Source organism: Populus trichocarpa, chromosome 11, assembly GCF_000002775.5.
Source record: "Populus trichocarpa isolate Nisqually-1 chromosome 11, P.trichocarpa_v4.1, whole genome shotgun sequence".
Taxonomy (NCBI): domain Eukaryota; kingdom Viridiplantae; phylum Streptophyta; class Magnoliopsida; order Malpighiales; family Salicaceae; genus Populus; species Populus trichocarpa.
Window position 1 is genome coordinate 3,418,242 of NC_037295.2, and position 27,797 is coordinate 3,446,038.

At 34.1% G+C, this 27,797-nt stretch overlaps 4 protein-coding genes and 1 pseudogene across 7 annotated transcripts; 2 read left to right on the forward strand and 3 right to left on the reverse strand.

Moving 5' to 3' along the window:
- The first annotated feature begins 65 nt into the window (after nucleotides 1–65).
- LOC7485588 (syntaxin-124) lies at nucleotides 66–2,295 on the forward strand. Its single transcript, XM_002317205.3, has one exon. The coding sequence runs from the start codon at nucleotides 978–980 to the stop codon at nucleotides 1,884–1,886; it is 909 nt and encodes a 302-aa protein (XP_002317241.1). The 5' UTR covers nucleotides 66–977; the 3' UTR covers nucleotides 1,887–2,295.
- Nucleotides 2,296–2,992: 697 nt separating this feature from the next.
- Nucleotides 2,993–4,858, reverse strand: LOC7495265 (vacuolar protein sorting-associated protein 28 homolog 1). Of its 3 annotated transcripts, none has more exons than XM_024581708.2 (2): nucleotides 4,705–4,858; nucleotides 2,993–3,987 (listed from the first exon to the last, which is right to left on the reverse strand). In XM_024581708.2, exon 2 carries the CDS (start codon nucleotides 3,857–3,859, stop codon nucleotides 3,230–3,232), a length of 630 nt encoding a protein of 209 aa, XP_024437476.1. In that variant the 5' UTR covers nucleotides 3,860–3,987; nucleotides 4,705–4,858; the 3' UTR covers nucleotides 2,993–3,229. The 3 variants fall into 3 exon arrangements, with proteins under 3 accessions (XP_024437476.1, XP_002316653.1, XP_024437477.1); XM_002316617.4 differs by having other exon boundaries at nucleotides 4,709–4,848; XM_024581709.2 differs by having other exon boundaries at nucleotides 4,587–4,757.
- A 2,120-nt stretch (nucleotides 4,859–6,978) lies between these two features.
- LOC7495264 (uncharacterized) lies at nucleotides 6,979–9,564 on the forward strand (annotated as a pseudogene).
- Nucleotides 9,565–10,013: 449 nt separating this feature from the next.
- Nucleotides 10,014–11,865, reverse strand: LOC7485586 (uncharacterized). The gene is made up of 2 exons (XM_006377241.3): nucleotides 11,079–11,865; nucleotides 10,014–10,664 (listed from the first exon to the last, which is right to left on the reverse strand). Exons 1-2 carry the CDS (start codon nucleotides 11,722–11,724, stop codon nucleotides 10,246–10,248), a joined length of 1,065 nt encoding a protein of 354 aa, XP_006377303.2. The 5' UTR covers nucleotides 11,725–11,865; the 3' UTR covers nucleotides 10,014–10,245.
- Nucleotides 11,866–21,977: 10,112 nt separating this feature from the next.
- Nucleotides 21,978–27,137, reverse strand: LOC7485584 (ADP-ribosylation factor GTPase-activating protein AGD5). Of its 2 annotated transcripts, none has more exons than XM_002316614.4 (11): nucleotides 26,873–27,137; nucleotides 25,812–25,870; nucleotides 25,547–25,637; nucleotides 25,348–25,402; nucleotides 25,166–25,256; nucleotides 24,803–25,082; nucleotides 23,989–24,205; nucleotides 23,740–23,879; nucleotides 23,036–23,272; nucleotides 22,897–22,955; nucleotides 21,978–22,300 (listed from the first exon to the last, which is right to left on the reverse strand). In XM_002316614.4, the coding sequence occupies exons 1-11, from the start codon at nucleotides 26,921–26,923 to the stop codon at nucleotides 22,150–22,152; spliced, it is 1,431 nt and encodes a 476-aa protein (XP_002316650.3). In that variant the 5' UTR covers nucleotides 26,924–27,137; the 3' UTR covers nucleotides 21,978–22,149. The 2 variants fall into 2 exon arrangements, with proteins under 2 accessions (XP_002316650.3, XP_024437490.2); XM_024581722.2 differs by having other exon boundaries at nucleotides 25,808–25,870.
- Nucleotides 27,138–27,797: the final 660 nt, after the last annotated feature.

Sequence of the window (27,797 nt, forward strand, 5' to 3'; positions counted from 1 at the left end):
GGGATTTTTTGCTCAGTCAACAGTAGCCTTTTGCTCTACGTGGTTGAAATTTAACGGTTGTTTTAATTCTTTGCATTAAAATGTTTTTCATTTTAAAATATATTAAAATGATTTATTTTTATATTAAAATATCTAAATTATCTAAAGCACTAAAAAGTTATTAATTTGATAATTTTTTTTAAAACGCCTGCGGCAAAGTCTTCTGACGCATCAACTAATCTTACAGGTAATCTCGGTGCTATTGTTTTCTCCTTGCCAGTGAAAAAACTGAAAAATGTTCTGGAAAGAATCTATTGAGATGTCCAGGATCTTCAAAATCTTGGAGGTTAGTATATATTGTTGAGGACACCTCCCATGTTCTCCTCCAAAAAAAAGTAGGCAGAGCATGAGCAGCAGTCATATCCCAGATTTCCTTTAGGCATCAAAAGGTAGTGAATGAACGAACCCCTTCAAGTGTTTCTCGAGACATAAAAAATGTTTCCCTGACCATGTTTTGCATGCCCTAAAGTTAGAAGGAGGAGCAAAGTAGGTTTGTGCAATCTCTATTATTAGATTTGTGGTTAGGGTTAAAGAAAAGGAAGACCAAGTCAGCAAAGCCATAATGGCTCCCAAAGAAGAGGGGGGAAACCGTTTGTAACATATTTTTGACAACCTTTGGGAACTTTGTAAACGGTCTTCCAGGCAAATCTTGGTTGGTCCTAAATCCTAATCTCATAATAACCTCAAGCCAGAAATAAAAGAAAATTTTGTTGGTCAGTTCTTGCTTTTGCCACCTCTTCCTTCCCCTTCCTCCTCATTAGGCTCTAGATTAAGAACTGGAAGATGATCACACAAAAAAAAAACCCTAAAAAACTAGTGCATTTGTAGAAGAACAGGAATTGTTTTATCCTCGCTTTATAAACATTTTCCAGAAATCCCACCAACATAAAAGAAATACAACCGCCCAAGAATAGGATTGGTTGTTGTATTCTTCCAAGATGAATGATTTGTTCTCGAGTTCGTTCAAGAAGTACACTGACCTCAAGCAGCAGGCTCAAATTGATGACATGGAGGCAGGGAAGGAGGGTATGAATCTGGACAGATTCTTTGAAGATGTCGAAAATATTAAGGAAGATATGAAAACTGTTGAGAGGCTGTACAGGAGTTTACAAGAAGCCAATGAAGAAAGCAAGACTGTTCACAATGCTAAGACCATGAAAAATCTTCGTTCGCGGATGGACATGGACGTTGAACAAGTTCTGAAACGTGTTAAAATCATCAAGGGAAAGCTCGAAGCCTTAGATCGATCCAATGCAGCTCACCGCAATATTCCAGGGTGTGGTCCAGGATCATCTACGGATCGAACCAGGACATCTGTGGTTAGTGGTTTGGGAAAGAAGCTCAAGGATCTCATGGATAATTTTCAGGACTTGAGAGCTAGAATGGCAGCTGAATACAAGGAAACTGTGGAGCGCAGGTATTTCACAATCACAGGAGAAAGAGCAAGTGACGAAACGATTGAGAATTTGATATCCAGTGGTGAAAGTGAAAGTTTCATGCAAAAGGCAATTCAGGAACAAGGAAGAGGCCAGATTCTTGACACAATATCAGAAATCCAAGAGAGACATGATGCTGTGAAGGAGATAGAGAAGAATTTGATTGAGCTTCACCAGGTATTCTTGGATATGGCTGCTCTTGTGGAAGCTCAGGGTCACCAGCTGAATGATATTGAAAGTCATGTTGCTCACGCCAGCTCGTTCGTGCGGCGAGGAACTGAGCAGCTTCAGGAAGCCAGGGAACATCAGAAGAGCTCTCGGAAGTGGACGTGCATTGCCATCATAGCTGGTGTTGTCCTCATTGTTGTCATGCTACTACCATTTTTACCACAGATCTTGGCTCTCTTGTAGGAATAATAGGGGGCGGAATTTCTTTTTGAACTCTAGAAACACATTTGATTTAACCCCAACCGAAAATTGTTAGTTGTAAGATTATCTTGGAAAGCTTGGTTTTATTTTCCAATGGTAGCAATTTTGATATCTCCGGCATAAGCACAACAGCAAGGATGATTGGTAAGTTTCTCCTCTGCGAGGCATCCTAGAAACACATTTCTTGTTTGGCACCCCCAATAGAGGCAATTGGCATTGTTTGCATGAAATTCTGCTGCAAATTCCAAACGAAGGCCATGGCAGAAATCATGATAGTTGATTGGAATGAACGTGTAATTGCTGGGGAGAAGAAGATGCATCGAGAGAAAAATGAAGTCATTGTAATATCAAATTTTTGACTCATTGAAAGAAATTGCATGCCTGTCAACTAGTTTTGTTTTCTCCTCTATTTCTTCTAATTCATTATACATGAAAGAAAATTCTCTTTTGAAGATGGCAATAGAAAACTATCAATCTTGCAATCAATGGGTGAATTTCTCTGCATCTCTGCAGAAGCAAGAAGATTTTCAACATTTCATGAATGAACATACAAATGACTCTGGATATCTCACTATCATAAGAGAAATTATTGGTATTGCTGAGCAGTTAATATAGTTAGGCCATGCATGAAACCTAATTCATACGAGGCAAACTGGGAGTCCCAATGGGGTACTATCAGCTTAGCAAAATCAATTATTGAACAACTAGAGAAAAGCTAGTGCATGACTGCCAGGAAAAAAGTTGCATCATTTTACAAATGAAGAGACATTAATTGATGGACTATTTAGGCATGTACCTATCTGACTCGAGTACAAGCTGGAAAAACAGATTTCTTATTGATGATAGACCTGCAATTCTATAAATACACCGCAACCTTGTTCAAAATCAAACGCTCTCCCAATAGGATCAATTTTTTTTTTTACCAGATTCAATAGAACAAAATAAAGCTGATCAGATTGAATTTCATGATCCAGCAGTGCTTTAGTATGCTACATCAGATATGCAAGCAATTTTAACTCTATTTCAGTTAGAAGATGGATCATTTCACAAACAGGAGATGAATGAATACACAATTTAAGAAACCAAACTTAAGTACAAACCAATTTTTCATATATAACAACAAATACTCCCTTAAAATGGGCACAGAATACCATTCTCCAGCTCGAAAACCATTCAAAGGTATAAGCAGTTACAAAATTAGTATTTCTTCTGCTCCATCATCACCCAAGATTCTGCTATGCCACGGCAGTAGCAGATAGGAAACTATATATTGCATAACCCAAACCAAATGAACCTGCTTAGTAATATACAAGTACTTATATCAATCAAGTGCCAGCACTAGGCAAAGCTGCCATAAATGAATTGTATGAGGACTCCAAATCAAAGTGAAGTTGCCGAGCCTGCTGCTCTGTCAACTCATCTGCTGCCCCCATCTTAGACAACCTCAAAATCCATTCTTTCATCTTTGTCTTGCCCTCAAAGTCAGGTGGCAAAATACTCAACTTGTTCAGTGAAGCTGAGAGATCTGAAAGCAAAGGATGCACCTGGTCCACTGCCACCATATTCAACTTCAGCGAATCCATAGCTGTGATGAAGTTCTGAACACACTCTGCCACAACGGCAGCTGAGGTGGTAGATGAGGCAGCTGCAGCAGCACGGTGTTCCACCGTGGCAGGCACCCCCGAGGTCACAAGCCTGTTAATGGCAGCTGGGCAGTCCATCTTGTATGTATCTGCAAAGCGCTCAATGCTAGGGACTGTGTCTTTAAAGGTGGAAGCCAAAGTTTTGAAATGGGCAATGAGTTTCTGGCACTCAGTTTCATACTGAGATGAGGATATAATGTCACGAACATAACCCTTTTCAAGCTTCTCCGTGGCTTTGATTATAGCATATAGCTCAGCAAAATTATCATACATTTCTCTCTCGCGCTTGTCGTTCCATAGCTTGACCTCCATTTAGTTACACAAAGTATAGACTTAAAGACGCAAAAAACAAAAAAAATCACTTTCGAAGTAGGATAAATAGGATATCTGTGGAGGACTGGAGAAGAGAACGGGACACGCGCAAAGAGCACTGACCTTCACTGCAAACAATCATACACAACATAAGAAAAAAATAATCAATCGCATGAATCTAAAACGCAACACATGAAGTCATGAGTCTAAAAGCAACATAGACTCCTTTACTTTTCTTCGGTTCAATAAAACAAATTCTGGACACACATTGTCCTTTCCATGGCGCGGTTCTAGAAACGAAAACAAATCATTCAAAATAACACTCATCTATGCCTAAACAAGCAAGGCAATTTGCTTGAAGGAAATAATGAACACACAAAAGACTAGAGACTTCAACAAGCTAAAAAAAACCCAAATCATAAAACTTAAAATTCATCACCATAAAAAACCCATTTCCACCACACCCTTTTACTTACCTAACCATCCGAGAACTAATAATAATGCTACCACCCTTGAAACAATAGTCAAGAAAATTTCATTTCAATTATAAAGAAAACGCAAAAAGTCCCTCTTTTCAAGATTCCTCAAGTTTCCAAAAACCAAACAAAAAAATCACCATATAAGCACAGCAGATCATGAAATCACAAGCCATTAAGAAAGCCCAGAAACCAAAATCAAAACCCAGAACATAAAATGAGAGAAACCACTAAGAAAGCTCAAACTTTACCTTAAATCATCGTTAAAAAAGCAATGAAACAACCAAAGTTTAAAGCTTTAAATCACAGAAACAGACAAATAGACTTATTATATATATACATACAGAGTGAGAGAGAGTGGAGGGGTACCTACAGGGAAGTGAAACGCGGCTTTGAATAACGTGAAGGGTCTTTTCTTTCTTTCTCTCTCACTTTCTGCAGAGAGAAAAATTATAAGAAAAGGAAAAGAATTGTAATTTGTTTTGACAAACCTCAAGTTAGTCTCCACATTATAGACTGAATCTTGAATGAGTCTTAAAAGAATTTTTTTTCTCAATCGGGTCCTCAAAAGTATTGTAATTGATGACCATCTTAGCATGTGATTGGTTTAGAGGTTAGCCATAGCCAATCATGAAATATGAATGTGATTGTAGCTGTAATTGTTCTTATGAAAAAAAATCTTTAATTAACCCTTAAGACTAAAGATGAATTTATATTAAAATTAATATATTAGTGAATCTCTCTTCTAAATAAGTATTTATTATTATAAAATTGATAGAATACTCACATAAATAATATCACACTCGTTGTTGGATGGGTGCGGATGTAATTGAGGCAAAAAGTTATTGGTGGACTTTTATAAGAAATAATATATAGTCGGGGGACTTGTTTGTAGTTTACCATTATATTCTTTTTGTGATTTTGAGAAAGAGGGAAGGGTTGCGTGTGGGACGTTATAATATAATTACTGCTTACGGCATCTACGTGTAGCAGTTGAGATGACCAGAAAAGAAACCCATGCCAAGAACTCAAAAGAAAGTGACGGAGAGAAAGGCAGGGGATCTCCGTTAAGTTCCCAACCTTTTTCCACCGTTTGATTCTCTTTGTGTGTTTATGATTGATCATAGATCCTGATCGCTATCAGTTTCCAAGGCTTGTCATTGTGGGCCCGTAATGATTTCTTGTCAGAAAATTGGAAGTCCATTTTGTAGGGGTTCGTTATTTTATTGTATGGTTGACAGCGGTGAGTAAAAATATTGAAAAATTAAAAAAAGTTAAGAAAATTATAAAAAACATAATTATAAAAATCAAATTATAAAAAAAATCAATCAAATCGATAAAAATTTTAAAAAAACCAACCAGTTTGGTTTTGTTTCAGTTTTATAAGTTTAAAACCGAAAAAATCAAACCGAACTGAACCTAAACCAGAAAAAAACTGAGCAAAACTAAAAAAAACCAAGCCAAACCGAAAAAACCAAGTCAAATCGAAAAAATCGAGCCAAATCGGTTTGAACCGGTTTTAGTTTTTTTTTTATTTAAAAAATCAGTTTGATTATTTTTTTATATAAAAACCAAACCAAATAAAAAATAATTACCCCTAATAATTGTTGTCTTCCGATTAAAATATAATTAGAGGGAAAATGCTTTTATTTCTCTTGTGTTTTGAATGGATATAGTTTATTTAAAAATTATTTAAAAGAAAATTTTATTTTGTGTTTTTTTAATGTATTTTATAACTTTCTTGAGATACTGATTAAAAGTAGCTCTAGTAGTCTAGTGTAAAAAATGACAATTTAATTAGAATTTATTGGATATTAACTAAACCTAAATAAATCAGTTTTTTTTTTTAATAATTAATTTATCCGATAAATAATAAATATTGCAATCATGACTCAAAAACCAATTTAAAATATTTACATCAGTATTATATGCATATATATTTAGAATATATTTTCTGTACAATTATTTCATTTACTCTATATGACATTTCACATTATTAAGAGTAAATAATACCTAAGTCCCTATGTTTTTATGAAACCAACAAGTTGATCCCTTTGATTAAAAAACTATCACATTTCAACCTTATATTCATTTGCTACTATTTTCTTTCAATTATTTCATAATAAAAAAATGATGAAGAATTACTTCATAAAAGAGATAAACATAAAAGAGAGAAAAAATCATGGTAAATCCTATTAAAAGTAATAAAAATATACCTCAATAATCTTTAAAAAATATTTTTTAATTTTATGTCATATTTTTTAATTAATTTTTAAGTATCATATATATTTTTTCGCAATTAAATCATGTTATTAAATTAATTTTCTCCCAGTTAACTCATATTGTTAAATTAATTTCCGAAATTAATTCTCCAAAAACTCACCACAGGCTCCCGGCCCACAATATCCTTTTGGTGAAACAATGGGGCCAAAGCCCATACTAATTCATAATCCGATTCGAAATAAGAAAAAACAAATCCTTAATAAATTCGCTCCCGTTAACGGTAGGAAATATGTCAAAAGAGAGAGACTGCTCCTACTAACCGCTGCAAATGCTCTCCTCCTCTGTATTTCTTCCTTTCAAACCAAAAGAATCTGAGGTTTTTGTTTCTGTAATCCTAAGTAAATCCTTAAAAAACCCTAATTTCGATTTCAAAAGAACCTGTACCCTTCGAATGATGATCTTCTCTACGAAGAAGAAATCTTGAGAAACTCGTTTTCTTTAAAGCTCTGGTGGCGTTATTTGATAGCCAGAAGAGAATCTCCTTTCAAGAAACGTTTCATCATTTACGAACGGGCCCAAGGCATTGCCTGGAAGCTACAAGCTCTGGCATGCTTATTTGGTTGAGCGGCTCGATACAGTTCGCAATGTTCCCATACTCATCCCCGGTTTGAAACGCTGAACAATACTTTTGAGAGGGCTTTGGTTAGTATGCATAAGATGCCTAGGATTTGGATTATGTATTTGCAGAGTTTGATTGGTTTAGTGACGAGGACGAGGAGGGTTTTTAACAGGGCTCTTTGTCCCTTGCCTGTTACGCAGCATGATAGGATTTGGGAGTTGTATTTGAGGTTTGTGAGTCAAGATGGTTTTCGTATCGAGACTTCTCTTAGGCGTTATAGGAGGTATTCGATGTATGACCCTAGTAATATTGAGGATCCTATTCTGGGCTTTGGCATTAGGCCGCGGAGAGGTTGGCGTCGGTGTTGAATGATGATCAGTTTTATTCCATTGAAGGGAAGACGAAGCATAGTTCGTGGCTTGAATTGTGTGATTTGACGACTAGGCATGCGAAGGAGGTTTTGGGGTTGAATGTGGATGCCATCATTAGGGGTGGGATTAGGAAGTTTATGTTAAGGTTCTCACACCTTAACAAGCAATGTTTAAGAAGAGGAGGAGGAGGTAGAAGAGAACATAGAGAGAAACAGAAGAGAATAGAGGGGAGAATTATGCAATTGAATGAAATTGGTTTTCATCCATTACATACAAGCTGACTAGTATATCTAACTAATTCTCTCCTAACAACTGCTAGTAACTGATATAACTGCCATTTCTAACTACTACTAACAGAATTCTCCTCGTGTGGATTGTAACAGCTTACGGATGATGTTGGGAGGTTGTGGAATTGGAGTTCTAAGTTTGAGAAGAAGTTACTTAATGGGTTTTTGGTTAGATGATGATAACGACGTCGATTTGATGTTAGCACACCTTGAGTATCTAATGGATAGACGGCCTGGATTAGCAAGCAGTACTGTGCTTCTTCGACAAAATCCACATAATGTGGAACAATGGCAAAGGAGAGTCAAGCTGTTATTGAGGGTAATCCAAATAAGCAGATATTGACTTATACCGAGGCTGTGCGGACTGTTGATCCTATGAAAGCAGTGGGGAAGCCTCATGCTTTGTGGGTTGCATCTGCTAAGTTATATGAGGATCACAACGATCTAGCAGTCAATGCAAGGGTAATTTTTGACAAGGCAGTGCAAGTGAACTACAAAACAGTGGATACTGGATAATTTAGCTGGTGCGTGGTGCGAGTGGGCTGAAATGGAAATTAGACACCAGAATTTTAAAGGTGCACTGGAGCTGTTGAGGCGGGCCACGGCAGAGCCATCAGTTGAGGTCAAACGGAGAGGTAATCCTTACCCTTCATAACTTTCTGGGTCATTCTCTTATTTACCTGTAGTCATTTGCTTTTATGGTGGCATGTTAGTTCTTTCTTTAGGCAACATGGTCTACTGAAAGTGGAGTGAATTGTGTTGCTCGGTTAATAAGATTTATGAGGTTCGCAATCCCTTTACAGTCATAGAGCTTTTAAAGTTGGGTCGAAAATTTCTTAACTGAACTCAATCATTTGTGGAATGAATTTAGTTGTTTTGTGAATAGTCTCTATTTGGGGGATGAGAACTAGGTGCTAACCTCTTGAGTTGCTGGTTTCTGTTATAAACTTGCAGTTGCTGCTGATGGGGATGAACTGGTTCTGACGAAGGTGCACAAGTCCTTAAGGCTCTTGGCTTTTTATGTTGATTTGGAAGAAGGACTGGGTAACTTGGAGTCCACTCGAGCCATATATGAACGGATACTAGACGTGCGAATAGCCACCCCACAAATCATCATCAATTATGCATGGCTTCTGCAAGTATGGACTTCTATAATTGCTGTTATGAAACTTAAGTTCCTTTTAGTTGTCACCTTTATCCACTTGAATTGACAATTTGTTTGCTGTATTGGCTTGTTCAGGAACAGAAATACTTTGAAGATGCATTCAAGGTATATGAAAGGGGAGTCAGAATATTCAAGCATCCTCGTGTAAAAGACATGTGGGTTACATATCTCTCGAAGTTTGTGAAGAGATCTAGCAAGGCAAAACTGGAGCTGGCGAGAGAGTTGTCCGAACATGCTATTGAAATGGTATGGGCTTTATTTTTTTCCCTCTAGATTCATGTTCGGTTGTTTCAGTTACTGATTCTTGTCTGCTATCACATATTTCTGCTCTTATCATCTATTATTTATTGTTGTGAAAATTCTTAGGAGTCCTGCTATAGATTCTGTAACGCTTGAGGTAGTTCTGATCTTGTGCGGCTGCCTCAAACCATTACAGGTTCATGAGGTCCTTATACATCTTCATATTACTTGTGTGACTGAAATATTTCTGCAATTCTGGTTCCTTGTTGTCATGCTGATTCTGTTGCCTATTGCTCTGTTGATGGAATATGCCTTTCTGCTCAAGATGTTGGCCCGTCTTGTTTTTGTTTATGCTGTAACTTCTACGAGGCTTTGGCTTGGCCCTAATGTGCTCTTCCCACCACCACCCCCCTCCCCGCTGCTAATTTAGTGGTGGCCTGGAGCCTTGGTCTAAGTATGTTCATCCACAAAAAAAGAAGAAGAGATAGGCTTTAGCTTTATAGAAGTCATGTTTCTTAACTTTTATTTCCAAATTTGTGGGTTTTAGCAGAGATTATGACCTGACATCTCTTTGCAAATGGACCAATTCCCTGTAAAAGTTTTTGAGACCTTCAAAGATTCTTTCCATCTTTCTTCTTTCTGAAACCCAAAACCAGATCAATGTGTGAACATCATCCACCCTTTACTAGCTACCATCAAAGTCATAGCTTTCAGCTTTTTCATCAATTTCTTGTTTAAAGGAAAAAAAAAACAATTCTGAAAAATAAAGATAATAATACTAAAAAGCCAGAATTCATTTAAACACGAATGAAAGAACACAAAATTATAATTTTTTTCCTTTACACATTTCTATAAATCAAAATAAATTTCTTAACCCCATCTGTGTTTGGGATCTACCTAATAATAATAATTGAAAAAAAAAACAAATTCTTTATAGCTTCAAATTTTTAATTTAATCCAAACCCATCAAAACCATGTAATTAAACAGCACAACTTTTAAAAAAATTAATTAATGCCATGCCTTCTTCCACGGCTAGTCATCTCCTTGTACTGATTCAATGACTCTTGCCTTTGCAACCTCATCTCCTCGTTAAATTTCTTAATAAAAGCCTCAACTCGCCGGTTCAACTCATCTTGACTCAGTGAAGGCTCTTTCCTTAATTTCCCCGAAGAAGGAGAGGACGAGTTGACAAGTGGCAGCTGATAATTGGTCGTGTCCTTGAACGTCGTTGATTTCTTCACTTCATGTGGGTCCACGACACTTGTATTAAACTGACTCCCATGATTCTCCCACGTGTCCTTGAACGTCTCCGATTTCTTCACGTGCCTTGTTATCGGCATTGCACGCCCCTCTGTTATCGTCTTCCAAGTGTTCTCCAATGTCTCGTGCCGTTTTGGCTTTGCCACCCTTAACGCCCTTCCACCTGAAGAAGGCATCGTAAAATCAATCAAGTGACCATTTTAACCTTCATATTAAGCTCTTTGTGCTTTCATAGCACATTGTAAAACTTATACTATACGAGGACTTTTTGGGAATTTTATTCTGTTGCGTCAATCAGACGCCATGTTTGAACTTTATTTTGTCTTGCAAAAAATCAAATCAATTAAAAAAGTTGGTAACGCAAAAACGACAGCGTTGACGCCTAAAATTCAAACTTCAAAAGAAGATGAGAAAACGGCGCCGGAAAAAGCCTGGTCGACGCCGACCAAAGAGCTTTTTTCGAACCGGCCAAAAAATAGATACAGTGCGGGTCGGGAAATCTGCCTGGAAAATAGAACCAAACAAAAATAGTTTTTTTGTCATGATAAAAAGAATGGTGGAATATATAGTACTGTACCTTCAGGGCTAGCTTTAACAAATTTCCGGTGACCGAACCTAGAAGAAACCAGGGGTTTCTCCACAGGAGAAAGGTTGTCCGGCAGCAACAGATTGTTCTCCGACGAATCAATCCTCTTAAAAGGCGGGACCCACGTAGACTTGGATAGCACAAAATCATCAACCGTTTCGTTTTTGCTATCCTCTAGCACTGCGACAGCGTTAACAATACCCTTGTCTTCAATAACAACTTGCTCATGATGAGCCGCTTCTTCTCGTTCCTCTTCTCTGTCCTGATAATCAATCTCAGCCCTCGATTCCAGGCCACCAAAATGACTAGTCTGAATCTCCACTGTGGAAATCTTCATCTCATCATGAAGATACTCATCCATTGGGATTTTCTCAATTTGATCGTGAGTAGTAGTGCTATTAGCTGAGCTGTGGCTGTGGTGGAAACGCGAGGAAGCAGCGATGGTAATGATGATGCAGTTTATGATAACGTAAAGATAAGGAGGTTTAAGCCAAGAAAGGATTGAACTCCAAAGAAGAGGAGCTTGATTTACAGAGAAATCATGCACTAATGGAACAGAGATTTTGAGACACAAGGACAAGAACAACACACTCGTTGAAAGTAATATAACTTTTAAGGAAAGTGAAAGAGAACCCATGTTTTTGAACCTTGAAAACCTTACCTGGGCTTGAATGTTAAGGATTTGAAGAGCTGGATGTTGTGTTAAGCATGGGAGGCTGCGAGTGGGGGGGGATATGAGGGTGAGGTTAGGATGAAATGAGGGTACATATATAGAGAGAGGGGGGGGGGGGGGGGGATATGGAGGGTGAGGTTAGGATGAAATGAGGGTACATATATAGAGAGAGGGTATGCATTTCGGAGCGTTGGTTTTGAGGGAGTGGGGATCTGGACGGTTGAGATTTGTGGGTTTTTCCAGGCGAGTGTGGGGTGGAAGGAGGTTCCCCTAACTGATCGATCTTCTTCGATGGTGCTTTTTTAGAATATTGTGGTGGCCCCCTTGACGGGAAAGAATTGATTAGGGAAGAGAGAGTAGAAGGATAAAGTAGCGTTTAAGGGTAATTGATTAACAGTGGAGATATTGTAAAATGTGAAAATTTATTAATGTTTGTTGTTTATGGTAGGTGTGACATGGAAAGTGGTGTGTGTCTCTCTTTTATATATATATATATATATATATTTCATTCTAGAATTTACCACAGTGATTATCTCCATGTTAAAGTAATAACAAAGTGGGAAGTTTATTTTTTAAAAAAACTAATAAAATAAAGTGGAAAGTAGCTACTAAATGATGGTAAAATAGTAGAAATTATATCTTTCTTTACTTTCACAATAAGCAAAATTTATTCCTTTTTTTTTAAGTTTAAACATAAAACTTTCAAGTAAAAATTTCAAATCTTAATTCGAATTCAAATTTACAGCCAAAAAATTTCAATCTTAATATCTCGCTAATAAACTCAAAGAATTTTATGGTGCTTGAAGATTAACTAGTGATATCTTACCAGTTATTTTATTAGCTCATCTTAAAAATAAAAAATAAATATACAGAGGAGAAAAAAATAAAACTCATGATCCAAAAATAATAATAATAATAATAATAATAATATCTTTATTGAAGATTTTAAAATTTAGTTTCTATGTACAAAAGAATATTCAAGTATACCTTAATTTTTTTTAAATAACACTAAAAATTTGTTATTTATATTTTCATGAAAAATTCTAGGGTGCACAAGAATGAGGATCCATTTTGAATAAAAAATACAGACATAAACAGGAGAAATATAATAAAACTCATGATACATAAAAATTAATAAGAATATTATATAATTAGTTACTTCATGACACCATAAAATTACTCAAATATTTATAATATATCTATTTCACATATTCTTTTATATTTATAATGTAAGATGAATTTAGATTATATTGAATTTTCATGATCTCAAATAGCTTGACCCATGAAAGTGAGAAGCCCAAATCAATACATAAATTTAAATTTATTTCATTTTTTTTTATTAATGTTGGTGTTCAGGCCAGTTTATGCGTATTTCGACTAATTTCACGGTCTTGAAGTTAACAATCATGCAAGTTTTTAATGGCCTGAAGTTTATGAAATTCAAACTAATAATTTCTAAATAACAAATTCAGAATCTAATTAATTAAGATATCCTAAATTACTTCCTCCATAATTTATATACAGAGCATTGCAAATGCTTAAACAAGGTGGGCTTCCTTTCCAAATACCAATTGGATTCATCCTGCTCTGATCTTTCTAGGGAATGTAAAGAGAGAGCGCTGCTAGTTTCAGGCATTTCTGAGTTTATTATTGCTCAGGTGGGGGTTTAGCCTTCTGCGGTCAGAAGAAACATTTGAATATTTAAATGAGCCTTTCCTCAACGGTCATATTAGTGACCGTTGCCCCCGCAGGCTGTACCAGGATCCCGGAGGCGCTAGTCCAGTGGGTGCGGGCTGGCTCACCCCTGGCACGTGACCAACAGTTTGGTGGGTGCACCCCCAACCGACCATAATTAGTACTCCGTACAAACTACAAAATAAAAGGTTGCGGAAAATATGATTATAATTATTTTTTAAAATATTTTTTATTTAAAAATATATTAAAATAATATTTTTTTATTTTTTAAAAATTATTTTTAATATTAACGCATTAAAATAATTTAAAAATACTAAAAAATATTAATTTGTAGCAAAAAAAACTTTTCAATTTTTTTTCAAAAATATTTTTAATCACAAAAATAAATAAGGTCAAAAAAAATTTCATTAGTATTTAAACTTATAAAGTAATTATTTTTACGTGGTTTTTTTTTATGAAAATAGTAGCATTTGTTTTCTAAAGTGTTTTTTATCTGAAAATATATTAAAATAATATATATTTTAAATTTTTAAAAATTATTTTTAACATCGGTCCATCAAAATAATTCAAAAATACTAAAGAAATTCAAAACTTTTGAATAATCAAGTTGAAACGCGCAATTTAGCTACAACTATTAAACATAATATGAAATTTATATATAAAAAAAAACTCTAAATTCAAGAATTTAAATTGAGTTTTTAATTAAAACTGTTGAAACATGTACCTACCAAGACAAAAAAATAAAAAGACGCTATTTTAATATAATGACTATAATGATTGACCCAGTGACCTTAGGTTGCCTGCATTTCTGGATCAATCGATTTGAGCTATGGTTTCTTTGTCCCATCAAGGAGCGCACCTAACATTTATTTGGTTGAAGAGAACAGAAGCCCCACGTAAAACCAACCATGAAAATGCTAAACATGCACCACATGCATTTATGCAATTATTTATATATTGGTTTTTTTGAAATTTTATTTTACTATGAATAATTATCTTAAAATTAAGATAAATCTAATTTTAAAAAATGACATTATTGAAATATCAAATTCAATATGATTTGTAAAAATTAAACGATAAATTTAGTTATTAAATCCAACTAGTCTTGACCAATGAAGTGTTGGTCTAGTGGTTAAGGCATTGCTATATCTCTATAAGGGTGGGAACACAAGTTCGATCCCCAGAAAACGAACTTATTGGGAGGAGCGGCCACGAACTCCGAACGGAACTAGTCTCACCCTTTAAAAGGCTGTGAGAATATCCGGGTAAGAACAAAAAAAAATCCAACTAGTCTCGGTAAGTTTACTAGAAATCTAGAAATCAAGACTCAAGTCATGTTGAGACTTTTATTAAACCAGATAAAATAATTACTAAAACTCATTTCATCCAAAAGGATTTTTAATTATTCTTATTACTCATACAAAATCGATTCAAATGATCAATACAAAAATAAAATATAAAAAAATTATTACTAGAGAAATATATAATAAATAAATGAGATGATATTTATATTCAATAATCCCTTCTCTCTTTTTTTGGATTCAAGAATTCCCCTTGTTTGGTCAGGGACTTAATTATAAAAATCAAGTATGCTCCATGGTATATATTTCTTTCTTTAATACATCTTAATTAAAAATGCTTAATTAATCAATCAATCCCATTGATCTCACAGATACATCATCTTGATAGATTAAAGATTAGCTCAAGGAAAATATCTATCGCCAGCGCAACCTCTAGCAAGAAAAAAAAAACATATATAATTCAATTTTACTTTCTTAATTACGATCTAACCTCGTAAGCAGATTTCCCTCCATGCTATATCTATATGCGTGGACCATTCTTACTGGTCAAGTCTCCTGAAGTCAACTAAGCAAATGTTTGACCTAACCTACCATTAAAAGATGATCATGCACGTGATTATCATAAATACACGTATAGTGTGGTTCCACTTTTATACTAAGGCCATTTGTTTATGTATTTTAAAAATATTTTTAAAAAAATTATTTTTTTATTTAAAATTACTTTTTTTTATTTTCAGATCATTATATTATGCCGATATCAAAAATAATATTTTTTTAAAAAATTATTTTAATATATTTCAAGTAAAATACAGTTAAAAAAACTGTTATCACACTTTCAAATACACTTAATAAATAATATATTAATTAAATCACGAGTCAAACAATAATCAACAGAGGCAGCTGTTTATGTAACCTCCAGATCCAGCAAAAAGATTGGAAGCCATTGATGGTGTCTGATTGTATCCTCTGCCATACATGTTTTCCTATTCTTGCCACCTAAGCTAGAATAGACATATGAACATTCTTGTTGATGATGACATGCACCTTAATGAAGCCAAATCCACATTTAATTCTGGGTCTTTTCAAGCTGTTAATGTATAGTTTTTTCTGATAATTAATATCATGCTTATTTTTATTTTAAATGTGTTTTTCAAAAAAGTTAATTTTTTTTTTTTTTTAATTTTAAATTATTTTGATTTGTTCATATTAAAAAAAAAAATATATTATTTTAATATATTTTTAAATAAAAAATACTTTAAAAAATAAATTACAAACCGTCCTTACAAATACCTCATGGCTAGACCTAGCTAGGTGCACAAGATGGACCACACAGAGTGAAGAATTGTGTGGCACGTAATTTTTGGAGCGATAATAAGGTGGAGATAAATGGTCGGTTGATCATTATATTAAATCACGTGAAAGGATGAAGACTTTCATAATCGGATAGAGCTACTGTCCACTACTGCGCTAGTGTTTGTGCACGTGATTAGCTAGAAAAAATTAAATTAATATTTTTTAAAATGTTTTTTGATATAAAAATATTTAAAAATATAATTTCCTCAATATTCAAGCCTATAGACTATAATATATAGTGGGCAAGGATAAAAGAGTTATGGAATGTAATATATAGTCAAGAGGATAAATGATTGATTTCCTCTATTAATTCAGGTTAAAATGTCAGTATATGAATGGTGGGCAACTTTAAGTTATGAAATGTAATCTTGAAAGGGATAAAGAATTTTGTCTCTATTAATAATCGGCAGTTTCCTCCTCACTCCACACGATTTTCATTATAGAGGACAAGATTTTGATAACAAGTTGCTTACCTACAAAAATAATAAAATAGAGAGAATAAGATGGTCGTAAATCTTATAATTACTAACCCAAGAGGTCCCGGCGAAGCAGTTAGGCACGCTCTCGTCGCTTACGAAGTTGGGGGTTCGACCCTCTTCTTCGTCTGCAGAAGGACGCTTGGGGAGACCTTGCCATCCGGGTCGGTGATTAGTCTGGGCGAAGCCTGGGATACCTTGGTTAACACAAAAAAAAAATCTTATAATTACTAGAAGCTTGAATGATTGTTAATTTTAAACTTTTTGAGAATTAGTTAAGATGAACGTAAATTAACCCGAACATCCACGATTAGAAACATATAATAAATAAAATAAAATAAAAGGTAGATAACAATCCATAAAACATAAGAAAATCTAATTACCTCCATGTAATATAGAATTAAAAAAAAGACAAATTTTCCCTAATTTTATTTTCACTATTTAATGTAATTTTTATAACAGGACTTTCAGGCTCCATGGAACGTATTCTATCCACAGAAAAAAGGGATCGAATTACCTCTGACGTCAAACACAGGAAGAAAGAAAATCTAAGCAATATTCATTGCCCATGGCCGGGAATATGGCAAGCAATTATCTGTGAATAAAAACTGAAAGGATCAGGGAAGGTCCCACTGAAAGGACCAGGCAATCAATGTTTGATCTGCTAAATAAAACTGAAATAACGTCCTGTCAGTCTACTTGTCCCAGAAATTTCCTGTGCTCTCACATACCATTGTAGAATTCCTCCACTCACTAATTGATTTCATACGTATATATTTTACATTACTTTTATTTTTATTTTTATTTTTTAAAAAAATATTAAGATAATAAATTTATTTTTGACAATATTATTAAATCTAATTAAACATTTAATCTTGAAATTTACTAATTTAATTTTTTATATAACTCGAGTTTTGAATTAAATTATGTGGTAGTTGATACAAAGTGAATCATTCAATGTAATAGATTTAAAGATAACTTGAAAGTAAAAATATAATATTTTAAAAAAAACTTTAAGAAGATTTTTTTTTTATTATTGAGACGATATTAATACTGAAATTTCTTTTAAAATTATAATAGTTTTATAAAAATAAAATAACTATACAACATTAAACATGACCTTATAGTATTTTTTTTAAGACTGTGCTTACAACTCTTGAGTTTTTAACTAGATTATATTAAAAAATTCTTTTTATTTTTCATGAGACTTGACCCGAGCCCTAACACAGGTCAATCTCCGGGCCGGCTTGGTCTTCATAACAGTGCTGCTCGTGCCCTTCTTCGTGAAGTAATTAATTCCACACGTACGTGACCAAAACATTGGACGGTGGTGGTGCTATAGATTTTCTTTGAAAGATTCCAAAATGCAATGCCCATAATCATTATAATTCTGTAATTGTCAATTAATTATTAAATTTCTACTTAATTAGGCCAAGTCATTAGTGTTCTAAGAATATCATCCATTCAATATGACCAAAAACTGAAAAGGTGTAAGAAACATAATCTCATGATGACCTCACATTTGCATCATAGTTTTAGCGTAAACAAGATTAATTAATTATTATTAATAATAATAATAGTAAAACGATGCGATTTGCAACACTAATGCTATTATAATATTGCATATTATATTATTTTCTCATAACATATTACTTTACTTACAGGATTGTTGAAGAATATTGACTTGAGAAAAAAAATAAAAAAAAATATATATATATATATATATATATATATATATAGAATCGGAAAGCCATGCATGCTTACACGTCTTGGGGTTTAGAATATTCGTGTTGTGTAATATACTTGGAGTAAGATTTGTTTTTAAAATGTTTTTAATTTTAAAATATATTAAAATATTATTTTTTAATTTTTTTAATTATTTTTTTTGACTTTAATATATTAAAATAATCTAAAATATAAAAAATTAATTAAAAAACACATTTAAATCTTTTTAAAAATACTTTTATCAACGCAAAAACAAAATTTTCATAGTGTAATAGAGTATTTGTTTAAAATAATTTTTTTATGTTTTTATATTATTTTGATGTGCTGGTATTAAAAATAATTTTTTAAAAATAATAAAATTTTATTTTAATGTATTTCTAAATGAAAAACACTTTAAATCGACACTACTTGTTTTGAACACTTGAAAGCATTTAAGGTTGCCACTTGTAATGCATGTGGTTAGCACTTGCATCAAAGTTTCAGTGTATTTAATAGACATTTGACATAGCTGGCGATCATGACCATTTCAAACTAGCTAGAGCTTGCATGGCTTGGGTTTTAGGTTTGAATTTCCATGAATAATCATGTTTAAAACCTAAGTAGCAGGGTGCTAGCTGATAAATTAGCTTTATCGGTAGCTAATAATTGAATTAGATAGTAATATACAATCCCTCATTTTTAAATTAGATAGTAATATTTATTTAATATAGTATTAAGATAAAAAGATCAAATATCTTACTATCCTGATTTTTTATAAATTAATAAAATCAAACATAAAATCACATATTTCTTTAACATGGTATTAACATCTTAATGACTAAATAATTGGAAGTTCAAATCTCATAATTATGTTTTTAAATTAAATTAATAAAATAAACACAAAACAATGGTGAGTTTATGTAAAACCATCCATTCAAATCTAATTTAATGTTGTTTCAGAAGGCCATTGGACAAGCATGGCATGGCCGTGTGGACAAGGTGAAGATGAATGAATGGTCGGTCCATCAAGTTGGAGAGAGCAAGTCTTTTTCTTCAAAAGGATATGGTTGACTAGCTTATAAAATCATAGGAGTTGTTTTTTCTAATTTTAGCGTAGCCATGAAAACTTGAAAAATAAGTAAATTATTTGTAACTGTAACCATAAAGACGAAGGCTATAGATTAATTTATCAGGTTTTAATTTTATTTTTTTTATAAATTATCAGTTCGAGTTTCATAAACCTCAGGGCCACTGGAGATTTACATGGTTGTTAACTTCAGGACCCGTGTGATTAGTTGAGGTACGCGCAAAGTGATCCAGACATCCATGTTAATAATAATAATAAAAATTATTTGGAACTGTATTTGAGTATATTTTAAAAATATATTTTAATATTGTTTTAATAATTTTGATATACTAATATTAAAAATAATAATTTTAAAATATTATTGCATCATGATACTAAACATTAACAAAATGAAGGGTGTTAATGGTATAGTTAGAGCATAATTAATTTAGTTTTGGGAAGTTATCTCAGCTAGAACCTTGTTGTGATTGGGTGTTAATCTCCATGAATTGTGGATTAATGGGGACGATGACGATCTAGTTAAGAAAACACAAGAGAGGTTAAGTGGTCAAAAGCGAGTGATACGATGACGTAATAGAGAAATAAGGATAACGAAACGTTTTGGTGCTTTTTCAATGTCAAGTCCAAAATCTATAATCTCTAAGCACCGCCCTTTTCTCGAGTGGATGCCAGCTGTAAACCCAACTTCTCGAGGGAGGTTGTCTGGATACGATCTTGTTCCTAGTTGCTGTCTGGATATTCTACAAGGAGGAATTTTGCCTTCACTTTTTTTTTCCCTTTTTTTCCCCTATAGATATAAAGTTTTTATATTTCTTGGTTTAGTTAACCAACCGGATCTGATGATTAAGCCATGTTAGTTTTGGTTTTGAATCTTTTCATAAGTACACTCGATGAAACTCGATTGACTCGCTTGTAGTTGGATGATCGGTAAAAATTCAAATAAGTTTCAATTAACTTATTTTTTTTATTTTTTATTCTAAATAATACGATTTTTATCTTCTTCTTCTTCTTTTTATCCCAATAAATGTTGTTTTATTAAAAACAACCCTAATAAATATAGGCCAACTCGATGATTTTAGAGTTTACTAGTTCAATTCGTAACTTGAATCAAGTTGTAGATCAAATCGAGTTTTATAATGATGTTTTTTGGTAAATATAATTTTGGTAAATTACAATAGTCAAGAGACATATTCTCCGTTAAGTAATAATATAAATTATATTTTAGGGTATCATTCACGTTAAGTAATAATATAATAACAAAACTAAATGATCACGAGTTTGAATCGCACTACTCTTATTCTAGTTGATAAAATTAAATACAAAATTTTAGGTTAAATCCTAGGTTAAAGTGGTGGGTTAGTACAAATTTCAAATTCAAATAATTTTCACTCAAGACAATTAATCAAGATAGTTAGAGCGTTTAAGATAAGATGATTATTTAACTTTCTTCTTCATTCTTCATGTACATTTATTTAGGGTCAAATCCTAGGTTATTTTTTTACTTAACATATCATTAGGTTACCTAATTAATTGGATGATTAGTTGAAGATGTGGTTAGCTGAGAATTTCAAGAAATTCAAGGATTTGCTAACTACTACAGCTGAAATTCTTGTGTTCTTTTATCTGTGCATTCTTATATAATAAACAACTTACCTAAAAGATTTAACATCTAACAAATCAAATTTATGCAGCAAAATTGAAAAATTGTGATGTATTAGGTTGTGGGCATGGCTAGATTCTGGTAAAACTGATTTTATAATCAGCAGTTCGTTTTCTTCAAGGGAAAATGTTCGTAGTGTTATTTGCCCCATTATGTCACACATTTCTTTGCCATATAACGTTCATTACCATGATCATGCATGGTACTGAATTTAAAGAGATGCATGTCCATGACCTCTTCAGATGTTTAGCAGTAATCTACATGATAAAAAAAGATGCAGTCATGCAGCGATCCGAAAGATAAAAAAGAAAAAGAGAGTGCTGCTTTCGGCTCTATACCGTGTGGCAGAAGAGATTGTCGATCGGTTTGTATGTGAGAAGTGATACAATTTGTAAACCCTAGATAACTTGTCAAGCTCCTTGAATCGAGGAGAGATGGAAACTGCGTGGAAAACTGGAAATGGAGTGGAAAACGAGAAAGAAGAACAAGACTAGTGGGACTAGACTAATGGGCTGTGGGATAGATGGATGAAACTATTGATGAAATGAGACAGAGATCATCATGTTAAATGGACCCAGAAGCCCATGTCAAACTCTCTGTTTCTCTCTTACAGAGCTTGCCAAAGAAGTGGTCTTTCTTGAGAACGAAGTTTCAGATTGGAAATGGAATACATGCTCAGGAACCAGCATGGAAGACTTAAAGAAAAAGGACCGACACTTTTCTGGTAAATTCATATTCTATTTCTGAATAAAAAAGGTTTCCATAGCCAATTGGAAACTGACTAGAAAGTCGAAAGCTCAAGTTCCTGTCAGAGTTGAGTGCCATTCAAGCATGTACGCAAGTCCGTAGGTTACTTTATGATTCCAAATCCGAGCATGATAACCAACTGCAGGAGTTTTGGAACCTCGATGTAAGAAATGGCAGGAGATTCATAAAACAAATTATTCAATATGAAACCAACTTTACTAAACCAATGATGACAATAATACAAATAAATACAAACCAAAGCAGTGACCCCCAACAAGAAATTGGAAGAGTATGCTAAGTAATACGAAAGAGAATTTTCCTATGATTTAACAGATTTTATGTGAGAACGAATGTGGAGGCAATCCATCACCGCTTTGTATACATCCCTTGTGCCAATGATGAGAGATCGAAATATCCTGCGGGCTGAGTTGGAGCAACAGGGAATGCTGGAGGAGGCATACTTGGATTAGAGTTTGTCATGCCATTGATAGGAGCTACTGACCCTGGCCTATACATACTGCATATAATTCACAAGAATTAATTTTCAAGTGTCCGAGGCAAACCAGACCTTACAAAACATGCAAGTATCAGACCCATTTAACAGGCAATTTTCTTTGAATGAAAGATTAAAGAATGCCAACATCTATGCTTTACAACGATAGGTTTTTCAAGACTTTCCAGTTTCATCAGGCAAATTGCGAAAGGTAACTTTACAGCCATATTTTAATGCTATGATAGTCAAGGGAATGCATTGCATGCTTCGTAACCAAATCCAAAATCTATTCTAGACCGCATGTTGGGAATTAGGTTGTGTTCCTTCTCCAATCTCTTAGCCATGAAAGATGGGGCCACTGATATTTCAACCGAGGGGCATAACCCTCATTCTGTTGCAACATGATTGTTTTGCTTCAGGTTTTGACCACTCTCAGTGTTGACTATGTCAACTCTAAACTGTGAACTAGCTGATTTCATCACTTAGAATAACTTAGGAACTTGAATTTGGAAACATAAAGTTCTAAGAACCAAACCCAGAAAGATCTATACTTGGGATTTATAAACTAAAAAAGAATTCAGCAATAAATAAATGCCCGCACCGGAGTCCTCAGTGTCTACCTTGATATTGGAAAATTAAATGAATTCCCTGCTGAATAGGTTTGTTGGCCGCTTCCCATCTGGTGCGAGAAAACAATAATAGATGAGAGATTGAGCTTTTAAAATAAGAAGGTATGGGGAAATCACTTCAAAGCTCAACCTGAATATATGTCTGTGGATAAGTGCTTGGCATCACCATCCCAGGAACTTGATAGCCATAGCTTCCCCAATTCTGAGCAGGTAAGTGAATGCCATTGGAAATGGGTCTATGTGCATTGGCAGGAACGGTTTGGGATCCACCACCAGTCCTTGCTGCAGCAGTCATGTGGAATTGTTGTTGTTGGGATAACATTGCAAGTTGCTGTTGAGGGACGGAAAATGGAGAAACCATACTGGACTGTGCATAATCCACAAACAAAATGGTAAGATGAACATGAATCTCTTTTACGCAAGAAAAGGACTAGATGAAAATTACAAATGGCACAAATGGACTGTTGTGCATCAAAGATGCCATAATGCCACTTTCCATACTCCATTTTATCATATGATAGAAAACTATGGACACTGAAACTTTACTAGCGATCTGTCTTAACTAAAAATTACAAAGACACCTTCACCCCTATTTCTAGCCAGAACAGCCAATTGGGAAGCTAACATATATGCCATAGATGACCAAAAAATAGTGTTGCTTATAATCCTCTGCCATGATAGCTTTGTGATGGACACTCACACTCACACACAGCTCTTCACAACTTTTTATCATATGATCACTGAATTGAATCTTTTTTCTTCCACAATACCCTGTCCACATTTAATCATGCTTCTAAAAATTTTCAATGCAGGCATTTTTTTCACAATACATACCTTGTTGAAGAGGTTCATAGGATCATTATTTGAATCCTTTAGGGGTTTCTCTAAAGGAGGTGAAGTTGAGTTTGGTTGTGTCATGCTTTCAATAAAATTTGATGTACCACTTCTCTCTGGTGTTGATTTTGCTTCAGCAGCTGCAAGATTCTTTGACAATTATGGAACTGGGAAACCAGGAAAAAATGGGAAAAGAGCATCTCAATGTCAATAATTTCTTTTATAAAATTATTAGGAGCACAAACTCACCTTTTAAACCGGTCCATCCAATATCATGAGCAGGAGTCGTGGAATTACTCCCCCTAGAATCATCCATGCAAAGCAAATTAAAAAGTTCAGTTGCATAATCAACTTTTGGCGGTGTTACAACTTTGGTTGCACTTTCTTCCTTCTTTTCTAATTCAACTTTTGGGGCTACTGGTTCTGACTTCCGCACAGGTTCTTGTGGTTTGGTATCACGTGCCACCTGTTTGCACAGTCTGTTAGTTTAGTTGTATGCAGGGCTAGCAGCCAAAGCAACACATTACCATGCATGTTAAACACACATGATGACACACAAGGAAAAGCACGATAAGCCATTCCTCTCTAACTCTACTGCAATTGATTGGTCAGACCTCTAACAATCAAATGGTTCTTCAATTAAACCCCAAATGGTATCAACTGTTCAGAACTCTAATAATCAGTTGATAATCAATACAAATTATCTTCCTAATTTTTTTTATCTTTTCATGTTTTCAAGAGATCTCAAGAAATTGGACAAAATAGTTGTTTCCCAATACGTCTGCAAAATGTCCCTACATTCTCAGCACTCAAATAATAATAATAAAAGAAATGCAACCCCAGTTTAACAACTTGCATCGATTTTAATTATTGTACAAAACTTTTAACAGTATGGACATGCATAGCAAAATATATGCACGCTATAAATACTTTGACATTTGTGTATTATGATTTTCCTTTGTTTGGTTATATATATACTTAAATTAAAATGGTACTGGAAGGGAGAAGGGAAATGGAATGTTGCATGCGAAAAAAAGGCAAGAGGAAGCAAAAATGTATCTACCGGTTGAGATGCTTTAACAGGCATTGGAGTGGATGCTTTAACAGGCAGTGGTGTGGAAGCTTTAATAGGCGCCGGAGTGGAACTTCTCGAAGCAGGACTACTGTCATTTGTAACGGGTGGACGAGTAATTCTTCTCTCCTCAGAACCATGGTTAGTGCCATTCATTCGGCCATGCCCACTACTTCTTGGTTCTGGTCTATAAATTGAGGTCCCCTCTCCACTCCCCCTCGAAGGTGATTTGGCTTTTCCATCCCTAGGAACCCATCTCTTCTCTTCATATCTAACATATAACATAAGCATCCTTAAGTTCAACATCAGGTAGAAAACTAATGATATGGACAAAGCAGTGTGACAAAGTCATACTTTGCTCGAATGAAATTCTCGATTCCAACTCTGTCATAATTAGGAGGCAACTCTGCTTCCCAGTAGTTATTTGATCTCTCGTTCCCCGTAGCTGTGGAAAACAAGAAACAAAAACCTGATCTCAGATGCAACTTGGAAAAATCAAAAGGTAAACAATTTAGAGAATTAAAAATCATGCTTACATTGGATAAATGCAATCTGCTCTGGAAGCCATGTGTCTAAAGTGGCTGATCTAACCTGTGTCAGGGTCATAAAGGAGCTGCATAAGCACATTGTAGATGAATGTGCGAATAGTTGCAAACTGAATCTCGGGATGGTCATCACTCTTCACTTGAAAAAAGAAGAAGATATACATGATTTTAATGGAATAAAATGCTCCACCTTTGATATGTGTACTCCAAGACTCCTATGGATACCTGAACACTGCATGCATATGAAGATTCCTAGATTCACACTAGCCCATCTAGGCCCTCTGTATAGAAAATGAGACAGCATTGCAAATCATAAATCCTCAAACCCATACATTGCAGTAAACTACTAAAAAGCCAGTTACTGATAGGAACATTGGCGTAACAAGAAAAAGGTCAGCAATTTGAAAACCTGCATTATTTCTTATACACAACATATATTGCGCTTAGATACCTACTTGCTTTTGCAGTCAGCGCACTCTCGATTCTCCGGTAATTTAAGGAGGCTTTCCAGTATCTGCAATCAAAATAACCACAAAAGTGAATTTCATTTTAAATCACAAGCTAAAGAAAACAGAATCCGAGTTAATTAATCCAATCAATTAATGACATCATATAGACTAGAAATTACAAGAAAGTTATCTGTAAGGCCATAATGCCTGCTATGAAAGAACAGTTGAAGCAACAATCGCAGAGCTTTGCTTTGGATTTTGCAGAGAACAGTCCACATTATATTTCGAAAATTATCATTGACTTTATTAATTTGTAAGCATCTTACTTTTATCAACTATTTTAATTTGTAAAAATTATCATTGACTTCCATGCTAATGGCATGAGGCAGGTGGATAGAACACTAACAACTTCAATAAAATAAGAGTCTACAACTGTACAGCAAACTACAACTAATTCCAAATACTACACAACATGGATATGATATCTAACAAAAAATGAAAAAGAGAAAAGAAACACAGCCCCACAGGTGTTAATTGCACAAAATCCACAGTGCAAAAACCAACAACTCAGCAACACTTGTCTAGTTACAGACAGCATGACCCTTTAATTTTAGTCAGCCTCCGCACCACCAGAAACCTTCGACAGCTATGTTATGAATTTTAAAAAAGTTTCTTCCTTTGTAGGCTCATTTTTTAGCATACATGATTAGCAAAACATTCAATGTAAAAACAATCCAAATACAAAAGAAACCAAGACAACTCAAAACAGATTCCATTCCATGTTAATAATTTGAAGAAAAACCAATTCAACTTGTGGAAGAAGAACGTAATTTCAGACAAGTGCAATGAAAAAAAACAGATTAAATATAACTATGCCTTTCCTGTAACTGACCAAGACACCTAAGATCTAGTGAAACATAAGCAAAACAAATGAACTTTTACTAAAATGAATCAAAAAACAAATACAAGACAGAGACTTTATCTAAGAAACAGCTTATAATTCCAAACCGAACAAAGAAAAAGAAGCAAAACATCAACACAGAGAGAAAAGAAACTAAAGAAGAGACCTTTCTGTGCTTTGCATTAAGTTCTTTCGAAACATTAGCCTTCTCATTCATGTTTTTGCACTCTCTCTCCCTCTCTCTCTCTAATGAAACAAAAACTTATACTTCTCTTTCTCTCAGAGAAAAACTGAAAATTTCTTTGTATGGCGGCTTAGAATCCAACAAAGGCCGACAGTACAGGGAAAGGAAGTTAAAAGGTATGGAAGAAGAAGAAGAGAAGCCAAAGTGGGAATCTTCTCTCTCTTTCTCTTTGCTTCGGTTTTTGAATGGAGACCAGCGTGTCCTTGCACGCGTTAAATGGGAACGAACCACTTTTGAGGACACAATCCCTCAATGTCTAGTACGTTTCTAAATCAGCCTTTCTACTTTATTTCTTAACAATTTGACCCTTGTAAGTTGTGGGCCTTACTTATGATTTACAATGAATTTATAGTTTTTATTTGATTTTTTTTTATTATTTATATTCAACTACGCATTAGAGCTAGCTAAAATTTAACATATACATGAATTAATATTTATTTTTATATAATCTATTAATTATTATATTATAATTATGAAAAACTAATAATTAAAAATCCCCAAACCAAATGAACTCAACGAGAACAAACCCAATGAATATAGGATATGGATGAAAAACCTAAAACCCACCACCCATTCCTAACCAAGTTTATATTGATACTTATATAAGTAAATTGCGTTTCAAATGATGTTTTATGAAAAATTGAGAATTTTTTTATTTAAAATTAATTTTTTCTATGGTTTCAGATTATTTTGATACGCTGATATTAAAGATTATTTTTTTTTTAAATAAAAAAATATTATTTTAATGTGTTTTTCAGCGAAAAACACTTTGAAAAGCAGCCGCTAGTACACTCTCAAACACTTTTTTAGTAAATGAGAACGGTCAGGAAAGGCTTAAGTTTGACAA